Source organism: Nicotiana sylvestris, chromosome 10 (genome assembly GCF_000393655.2).
Source record: "Nicotiana sylvestris chromosome 10, ASM39365v2, whole genome shotgun sequence".
Classification (NCBI taxonomy): Eukaryota; Viridiplantae; Streptophyta; class Magnoliopsida; order Solanales; family Solanaceae; genus Nicotiana; species Nicotiana sylvestris.
The window spans coordinates 169,165,596-169,175,085 of NC_091066.1; the positions used below are offsets into that span (position 1 = coordinate 169,165,596).

A 9,490-nucleotide genomic window follows, 5' to 3' on the forward strand; every position below is an offset into this window, starting at 1 on the left:
TTCGACATCCGGCTTTTAGTCACTTTATTATTTAACGACCACGTATACTTGCATGTGCGTTTGGCCGCAACATCGATCCCAACATTTTCCTCAGTTTTTCCAACTTTTAACTTGGAAGCCAGTAGCTTGTGTTAAGGCACAGGAACAAGACCAAAAACACATTGATGTTTTAGAAAGGAAATAATTTCAGGAACATTGACAGTTAAAAAGCAAAAGTAGCATAACATATTTATTATATGTACATTGCCTATAGTAGATTCTGAAGTCTGAAAATACATTCTTTTGTAAATTCTTAAGATATTCACTCACCAGTGCTAGTTGTAGTAGAGCCACTAATCCATATCTCACTATTAGTATCTGATGGACTTAAGAACTTAACTTTCTTGAGCAGTGCAACTTCATCTGATTCAGGCGAAAAAGGAGGGATATTAACACTCTTAGACTTGATTAAGTTAAAACTGGCACTAGTCTCTAATGTCTTCTCATTTTGGAATTTTCCACTCTGAATATTTCTCAAAATGTCCAATACTTCATCCATTGTTGGCCTGATATCTTTCTCAAGTTGCAAGCATCGAAAAGCTAGCTTAGCGACAGAGATAGTCATTCTCTTAACAAGTGTATCTGATGTAAACCCGAGTGATGGATCAATCAGTTCATCAAATGCACATCTTTGTATCCTGTTTATCGCCAAGTTAGCCAAATTGATCTCATGCTTATGCCTAGTTATGTCCACAGCTGGCATTGATGATATCAGCTCGATAAGGACAACCCCGAAACTATAAACGTCACTTTTGTCAGTAAGTTGATAACATTCATGATACTCAGGATCGACGTATCCTGGTGTCCCTTGAGGAGCAGTGGATATGTGAGAAACGTCGTTAGGAAAAAGTCGTGACAACCCAAAATCTGCAACTTTGACACGAAAGTTATCGTCAAGAAGAATGTTATTAGTCTTGACATCGCGATGTATCACATCAGAAGCATGGAGGTAGGCCAATGCACTGGCTGTTTCTACTGCAATACTCATACGGATTGGCCACGTGAGCAATCCCTCTTCTGCTCCTTCACCGTTGAGATGATCAGCAACTGTTCCATTAGGAATGTATTCATAAACAAGGAGAAGTTCACGGCTTCGTCTTGATGTGCAGCCATAAAGAGACACAAGATTTTGGTGCCTCAAACGAGTAAGGATTTCGATTTCATTTATGAACTGTTGCATTCTCTTGCAGTTGTGCTCATATAGGCATTTTACTGCAACTTCTCTTCCATCATATAGTTTTCCTAAATATAACATGCAATAACAATGAGATACTGAGTTTTTTCTTTTTAACATAATTCTTATATTTAAAGCTATACTTACCATAATATACAGTTCCAAAACCTCCATCTCCAAGCTCATTAGAGGGATCAAAATTGTTGGTGGCTTCTTTAAGTTCAGCATAGGAAAAAACTGGAACCTGAAATCCAAAATATCTGCTCTCTACCTCAAGCTCCCGACGAAATTGTGTAGAACCATTCCTCCCTCTCTTGCGACGCCAGATAGAGAGGATGATAATGGAAGATACTAGGATCAAACCAACTCCACCAAAAACTAGAAAACAGAAGATACAGTAATCAAAATCTGATTCTTTTGAAATATACTAATTCTAAACTACAAATGTGGTTATTGGCAACAAATATTGTTAATAACATACTATTACCTAGGTTTACCAGTAGCACTAGTACTATTCTTGTATTTTCTTATTCATGGTTCTTTATTATTACTTGATGTGTCATTTGTGTCCGTTACCATATTACATTGTTGTTACTATTGTTTGTTGCTTGGTTGCTTTATTTTCACTGTTTCTTGAGCCAGGAGTCTATCGAAAACAGCCTCTCTATCTTTATAAGGTAGGGGTAAGGTCTGCATACACACTAACCTCCCCAGACCCCACCTATGGGATTACACTGGGTTTGTTGCTGTTAACAGATAATTACCTGCAGCCAGAAGCATTCTCAGCTTACTTTTTCCTCTTTTTCCTGCAGTAAAAGAAAAAGAACAGCTATTTTAGGCAAACCTCAATAGAAAACAAGCAAAACAAGAATTTTTTACCACCAAAGTTGGGTTGATACAATAGTAAGTTTCAGTTGCTTATACCTTTGGAACAATGAAATTTGTGTTCGCGACCGATCAGGCATTTCCCTCCTTTGTCAAGACAGTGATGACAATCTTTAGACAACTCCCATTCTAGAAGAATATTAGAAGTCAACAGTTCAAACAAGTTACTAGCATATGGTTTTGATGGTGTAGGCAAAGGAATTGGCAATTGTACAATTGAACAGTGATCTGGAAGTTTGCCACTTATCTTATGACTAGAATTTCCCAATGTTTTAATGGGATGATGATAATAGACATTGAAATCTTTACACTCACTGTATTTCTCAAAATCATGAAAAAGGGCATCAGTTTTCTTTTGCATGATGTCCTGACTATGGTTGCATCTGTACAAAGTTAAGTTAGGAATAATTTGGAAAGAAATCAAAGGGGAGTTTGGAAATAAGAATTTTTTGTCAAAAGACTTGCAACTATTTTTTTCTAAGTATTTCTGAAACTCAGGATCTGAAAGAAGGAAAAAATCACTCTTCTTCACTAAAGCATCATACTTGTGTTTACCAAATTCAATCTTTGGATATGGTTTAGCCTGACAATCAAACTTGTATAATCCGCACTCGGGGTTGCTAGAATTTGTGAAAGGAAACTTCATAACTCCAAGATTTCCACACTCGAATTCCTCGGTGCAGTTGGATTTGGAGTTACCTTGTAGTTGAGATAGGTTAAAGATCAGTAAACAACACAAAAACAAGAAAGTAGAAGCCATACTATCTACTCCTATATGGTCTCAAAAAGCAAGAAAACAAGAAAAGAAGGATGTTAATGGTTTCTTCTGCAATATTAACCTAGTTATCTGGTTTAATTTTTCTATCAGTTGACTTGGAATTTTTTTACAAAGACTTTGAGGAAAGCAAACAAGAATCAAGTGAGGGACAAGATGGAAGAATTTTCCACTTTTCTTCCTCATTGACTATAATGTAAAGACTTGACTTGTTGACTCTTAATCTAAGAGATTTTTCTGCTTCATTTTGTCTATTTTAAGCAGTCTAATAAGCATGTATCTTCCTTCTGAAGCTGAAGGTAAGTATTTTGGCTCACATCATATTTCCATGAAACAAAGGGAAGTTGGTATGTATATCAATTACAGGTCATTTTCTAGTGAACTGTAAAGGTATTCTATTATCCACAACAACAACAAGCCAGTGCAATCCCACAAGTGGGGTCTGAAGATGGTAGAATGTACGCAGCCTTACTCCTATCCTGGAAGGGCAGATATTCTGTTATCAACTAATCTGGAAAAAACTTATTGAACCTGTGAATATACGACATATATCTTTTTAATTAATATGCAAGGATTACTGACTGTTTATGCACATACCATACTTAGTTATAAGCATTCCATATACTATATATTTTCTGTCAAATGTCTTGAGTAAAGAGGATGATATTCATTATAAGCAACCTCAAAGCTAAGATAACATGGTAAATGTGTAAAAAAGGGCAATCCCGGTGCACTAAGCTCTCGCTATGCGCGGGGTCTGGGAAGGGACGGACAACAAAGGTCTATTGCGTAAGCTCATTAAATGAAGAGGTATATTGTATCTGGACCAATTCTCAGCTTCCAGGACGGTCAAGCTATAGATTGATTTGATTCTACCAAGAGAAAGGCAGAAGAAGACAATGACAAAAATGAAGGTTTGCCTTCCTGGACGTCGAGCCAAACTACAGTGAACATAACAGTCTACGGAAATGATTGTAAGTTAGCGCGGAGAGCACCTCCATTTCACTAGTTAGAATCCTCTACATTAGAAACTGTACTTAATAGTTTGAACAGCGGCTGTGGAAGCACATATGGAAGGTAAACGTTCCATACAAAGTGGCATGCTTTCTTTGGCCGGTAGCAAAGGAGGCTTGTTTAACTCAAGAAAATCTGAAGAGGAGGGGAATGTCACTGTGTTCTGATGGCCATTTGTGTGGAAAATTTGAGATTGCCATCTGTTTCTAAATTGCAAAATGACTGCACAATTATGGGACATCTTTCTAGCAATGATAGGCCTGAGTTGGAAACAATGCCAATGGAAACTTTGGCAGAGTTGAATGATCAACAGACCAGAAAAGAAGAAAAGGGCAGCCCGATGCACTAAGCTCCCACTATGCGCGGGGTCCGAGAAAGGGTGAAGGGTCGGACCACAAGGGTCTATTGTACGTAGCATTACCCTGCATTTCTGCAAGAGGCTGTTTCCACGGCTCAAGCATAATCCCAGCTTGCATATGGTGGACTGTCTGGATGGAGAGGAATTCAAGATGTTTTGAAGATAAAAGCAACTCAATCCAGAAGATAAAACTAAATTGTACCATACTGTTCTATTTCTGGTGTAAACAGGAATATATGGATGATTCTGAGTCTCTATTAGAAGTACTTAGAGTCTCTATAAGGTAGAAGATACTTTTTGGTAGTTCATACCTTTTTGCTTCCTTCACTTTGTAATTATGGCCTACGCAGCCTTTTGTGTTTTTAATAATATAAAACTTGTTACCATTTCCCCCAAAAAAAACTGTACTTAATATAAACATACAAAGAAAGAGATAATCTGGTGATTCCTTTACAAATGATGGTGCTTATGCTTTCCTGAGTCGAGGGTCTATTGGAAACCACCTCTCTATCCTCACAAGGTAGGGGTAAGGTCTGTGTACACACTACCCTCCCCAGATCCCACAGTGTGAGATAATACTGGGAATGTTGTTGTTGTTGTTGTCCTTTACAGATGATGCAATGGGTGTTTCAGTACATATTTGTATCAAGTACTTTTAGATGAACGCAAAGCGTGTAAAAGTTTCACCCGCTAATACTACTACTGCCACAGCTACTAAGCCACTTTTCAGTTACAGAAATTGGTGAAGGCGGTATTTGCCTCTTCTTCAGCAGTACAACGTTATCGAGTGCAGGAGAAGGAGGGACATTTTCACTTGTAGCTTCAGTTTCATTGACAATCTTTTCCTTTATCTTATCATCTTTGATATCATCAGCGCGTTGAATATGTTTTAGCGTCTCCAGTACTTCATCCATTGACGGTCTGAAGTCCTTCTCAAGCTGCAAGCATTGAAAAGCTAGCTCGGCTACTGAGGTAGTCATCCTCCTAACTTCTGCATCTGATGTAAATCCCAGTGACGGATCAATCAACTCATCGAATGCACATTTTTGAATCTTCTTCATCGCTAAGTTAGCCAAATTGATCTCATGTCGATGCCTTGTAATATCAACAGCAGGCATTGATGATATAAGTTCAACAAGGACAACACCAAAGCTATAAACATCACTTTTATTAGTAAGCTGGTAACATTCATGATATTCTGGATCGACATATCCTGCTGTCCCTTGAGGAGCAGTTGAGACATGAGTAGCATCATTCGGAAAAAGTCTTGAAAGCCCAAAATCTGCAACTTTTACACAACAATTTTCGTCGAGGAGTATGTTGCTAGTCTTCACATCGCGGTGTATTATGTCAGATGCATGGAGGTAAGCCAACGCACAAGCAGTTTCTACAGCAATATTCATGCGGATAGGCCACGCAAGGAATCCGTCCTTTGCTCTATCACCATGCAAGTGATCAGCCACTGTTCCATTGGAAATGTATTCGTAAACAAGGAGGAGTTCACGGCTATGCTTTGGTGTGCAACCGAAAAGGGTAACAAGATTCCGGTGCCTTAGGCGAGTGAGAATTTCAATTTCATTCTTAAACTGCTCCATTCTCTTGCAATTGTGCTCATAAAGTCTCTTCACTGCAACTTCTCTCCCATCCTTAAGTTTACCTAGTAAGGAATGTACAAATTTAGCAAGCTGTATAAATTTAGTTACCTATTCCTGTCATTCGAACATCTATTTTTGCTTTCAAGATTCTTACCGTAATAAACAGTTCCAAAACCTCCATCTCCTAGTTCTCTGGAGGAATCAAATTTACTAGTAGCTTCTTCAAGTTCAGTGTACGAGAAGACCGGGACGCCATAATTACTACCTCCCTCATAGTCATAATTTGAGGAAGGATCAGAAAATTTGTTTCTTGATTGGAAGAATAAACAACCTTTGTGTTCGTTCTTGTAACGACAGACAATGAAGGCGACCACCAAGATTATTAACACTGCTCCACCTAAAACTGAAAAATACAAAAATGAAAGTTAACAAGATGTTGGAACTATGATCATATCTCAGATGTAGGGGATAACAATATAGCATTAACTTACCTGAGCCAAGAATCAATCCCAACTTATTTTTCCCTGAAAATGAGGTAATGTCAGACAAATCATGGAGGAGGTAGTACAGAAATGCAATGATCTGCATCTGACAAGGAAGAAAAGAGAACATATGAAATGTTTCAGTGGATAGAAATGTATATACAAGGACATGCATTTTTGAATAAGAATATTGGCTTTGGATCAGTAGGCAACTGCTCGCGGGATGTGCCATACGATCCAAGTGTTAGTAAGAAACGGACCTCCTCTAGTGCCAGATTTTGAACAAGCATCAGAAATTCCCTATATAAGTAAAACTCCATAGGTCAAAATCTTAGACAAGTTAGCACCCTTTGACCTTGAACTTTCTTCAGGCAATTGAATAAGTGAAACAGTCACCTACTCACTTTTCATGTATTATCTTATGTTCCCAGTCATACATAGCATGGAACATTTGACAACATCAAAGAAAACTTTGCAAGTCAAAGATTCTTATTTAGAATGCATTTAACTAGATAGCATTGGAAGAAAGATAGGATCAAAGGTTGAAACAGTGTAGGCACACAATCAATTGTCCTGCATTTCTGAAGCTTCTTACTTTGTGTAATTACAATTCTTGACTCCTTGCTAGAACTTAAAAGTGATCTGAAGTGAAAGTTGCTCGGACACGGGTGCAGATCTAGAGGTCGGATCCCTTGAAATGTAAATTTTAAGATTCGGAGAAATGGATCCAGGTGCGGCGATCCGACTAAAAATAATTCAAAATAAAATAAAAATATAAAAATATATCTAAATTATGAGAAATATTGTGCACTACTTATGTACAACTTGTAAAGTGTGGATTTCTTTTTTATTCTCAAGTTGTAGATAAGTAAAGGATTGATATCCTAAATAAAGTATGCTATTTTCTTCAAATTTGTACTAATTTTGGTTCTGATTTCGGGAATTAAATTGTATCTTGTCTCGAATTTTTCCGTCTGTCATGGTCAAAGTACCCAAAATTGTTTGACCAGATCCGATAGGGATCCCATACCCACACCCATACTAGTGTCGTGTCGACACGGGTGCGGCACCTAAACTGCCGTATCGGAGCAACTTAGTTAGCAAGTAAAAGCCTAATCTTTTCAAGGATTTGAAAGAAGAATGAGTTTAAGATATTGAACCTGTTGAACAGATTAAGCTCAAGTTTTGAGCATGATATAGAATTGCTACACTATCCTCCAGACTTGCGCTTAAACAATTTTACTGAATTTAACCCCATAGAAGGGTACTTACTCTCCATGCTGTATAGTGCAGAAATGTACCATTGAGGAGTTTAGTGAAGAAGCTGTTGAAGATACATACAGGGAAAGGAATACAAGTTCAAAGGGAATTAACAACTTCATGTTAGCCTACTTCAATAAATCTTTGCAAGCTATTAGCCTAGTTCTTCATATGTATCATTCGAGATGACATCTTGGACATGAATTAACTCAGATATAGCTCAACTAATAGATGATCACAAGCGTTATTCATTTAAAGGACCTTTTGATTCTACAATTGTGTACTCAAAATGTAAACTTGAACTTGTTAATAAAGAAGGAGATTAAGTGGCCTATTAGATTGAGAAAAGAATTAAAGAAGTCCTCAATTTGTATCCTCATATACTTAACAAAATACTGCTGGTGTAACCAAAGGATTAACAAGACAAAAGATCAAACCCCAAAATGCATAGTTTAATAAGAACAAGACACCATTAATCAGATAAGTTATTAGCTGCTATAAGGATATTTCCTTGGCTGCATAAATTTTGTTGTTTTTACACATCATTAATCATCTACAGCATAATCCAAATCTCCAATTCAGCTGTATCTTGATGCCTAGATCATCAAGCAATACTTATTAAGCGCTTGGTAATCACACGAAAAGAACCTACAACGCGGTGCCTAATCATAGCATAAGATTCTGAATAATTATACTGGAAATTAACAACTAGAGAGAGGCTTACTGGTAGGTTTGCAACTCGCGGAATGAGGCCTGTCAGTGCAGAAACATTTGAATTGATAAGGTTTTTCTTCAAATCCACAACGCCCTCCGCTTTCTGCACACTCACTGCAATTACTAGCTGTCCAACTCAATCTAAAACCACTTCTCAACATCAATTGATAATCAAGAACTTGATTCCTTCCCTCATTTCCAAGCATTTCCACTGGTACCATTACATGATTTTTGCACATTTGTAATGCAGATTCAAAGCCTTCATCCTCCGCAAACATAGCAACACCCCATTCATTTCTATTTTCTTCACCACAACCAAAACCAATCTTGTGCTTCAAAAGATGCTCGGGTATCGACTCATTACACTTCGACAACAAATAAATTCTTGATTCATTCACATACTTAAAAGGGCGATTATCGAGTGTGATGTTCTTGATCTCAGAAACACAACCATTGCTACTAGGACTATTAAAGACTGAATTTTTCAGCTGAAAAATATGATCTTGATATGAAATCTTTTCAACTATATAATCATTTGCAGTAATATGTACAACAGGAAAACCTTGTTCACTACAATTTAACCCAAATCCAGGATATCCACAATAAGATTCTTGCTCATCTTGAATATAAAATGGAAAACTTATTTTTGGACCATTTTTGCAATTTATTGGCTGACATGCTACAAACTGAGGATCAACACCAGAACATTTACCTAGGATTAAGGAAAATATACAAAGGTTAAATGATATTATCAAAATATACCTGTTTTCTTGGTTCATTTGTAATCTTGAACAGCTCAAAATATACAACTAAACAAGTAGATAATGAAAAATACACTAAAGGGAGATGAGGGTGTTTCTTGGATTTTTCTTTTTGTTAGCAAAAAAATGGATTCATTTGATATACAAAAGTTGACTTTGTATCCACCTTAGAAAGTTGAAGGTTCAAGATTAAACTTAAATGGGGTCAATTTTTTTGAGTCCGAAACCTTTTTAATCATTTTTTTTTTTTACAAAAAACACTTTTGTACTACTTTAAAAAAAAAAATTACATAAATGAGTAAAATGTGGTATTATACTGTGAATTACGTTAACGGAAATTTTGCCGTTAAAGCAATTCGCAGTATTGTACTGCGTGTTACTTTAAAAAAAAAAATTGTAAATCGCAGTACTATACTGCGTTTTACTAAGATAT

The 9,490-nt window shown here is 36.8% G+C and overlaps 2 protein-coding genes across 2 annotated transcripts; both read right to left on the minus strand.

Annotated features, from left to right (window-relative positions):
- Positions 1-202: 202 nt before the first annotated feature.
- Positions 203-4,537, minus strand: LOC104247405 (LEAF RUST 10 DISEASE-RESISTANCE LOCUS RECEPTOR-LIKE PROTEIN KINASE-like 1.1). Its single transcript, XM_009803416.2, has 4 exons — positions 2,138-4,537; positions 1,978-2,019; positions 1,361-1,591; positions 203-1,281 (listed from the first exon to the last, which is right to left on the minus strand). The coding sequence occupies exons 1-4, from the start codon at positions 2,856-2,858 to the stop codon at positions 302-304; spliced, it is 1,974 nt and encodes a 657-aa protein (XP_009801718.1). The 5' UTR covers positions 2,859-4,537; the 3' UTR covers positions 203-301.
- A 94-nt stretch (positions 4,538-4,631) lies between these two features.
- On the minus strand, positions 4,632-9,236 carry LOC104247406 (LEAF RUST 10 DISEASE-RESISTANCE LOCUS RECEPTOR-LIKE PROTEIN KINASE-like 1.2). The gene is made up of 4 exons (XM_009803417.2): positions 8,307-9,236; positions 6,332-6,364; positions 5,995-6,243; positions 4,632-5,902 (listed from the first exon to the last, which is right to left on the minus strand). The coding sequence occupies exons 1-4, from the start codon at positions 9,073-9,075 to the stop codon at positions 4,929-4,931; spliced, it is 2,025 nt and encodes a 674-aa protein (XP_009801719.1). The 5' UTR covers positions 9,076-9,236; the 3' UTR covers positions 4,632-4,928.
- Positions 9,237-9,490: the final 254 nt, after the last annotated feature.

Excerpts from the sequence above, each read along its gene's own strand:
- LOC104247405 (XM_009803416.2), bottom strand. The coding sequence starts at position 2,858 with ATGGCTTCTACTTTCTTGTTTTTGTGTTGTTTACTGATCTTTAACCTA. Across the intron at positions 2,020-2,137 it reads CAAATTTCATTGTTCCAAAG|GAAAAAGAGGAAAAAGTAAG; the intron begins GTATAAGCAACT and ends CTTTTACTGCAG. Across the intron at positions 1,282-1,360 it reads TTTTGGAACTGTATATTATG|GAAAACTATATGATGGAAGA; the intron begins GTAAGTATAGCT and ends TGTTATATTTAG.
- LOC104247406 (XM_009803417.2), bottom strand. The coding sequence starts at position 9,075 with ATGAACCAAGAAAACAGGTATATTTTGATAATATCATTTAACCTTTGT. Across the intron at positions 6,365-8,306 it reads CGCGAGTTGCAAACCTACCA|GGAAAAATAAGTTGGGATTG; the intron begins GTAAGCCTCTCT and ends CCTCATTTTCAG. Across the intron at positions 6,244-6,331 it reads GGGATTGATTCTTGGCTCAG|TTTTAGGTGGAGCAGTGTTA; the intron begins GTAAGTTAATGC and ends TGTATTTTTCAG.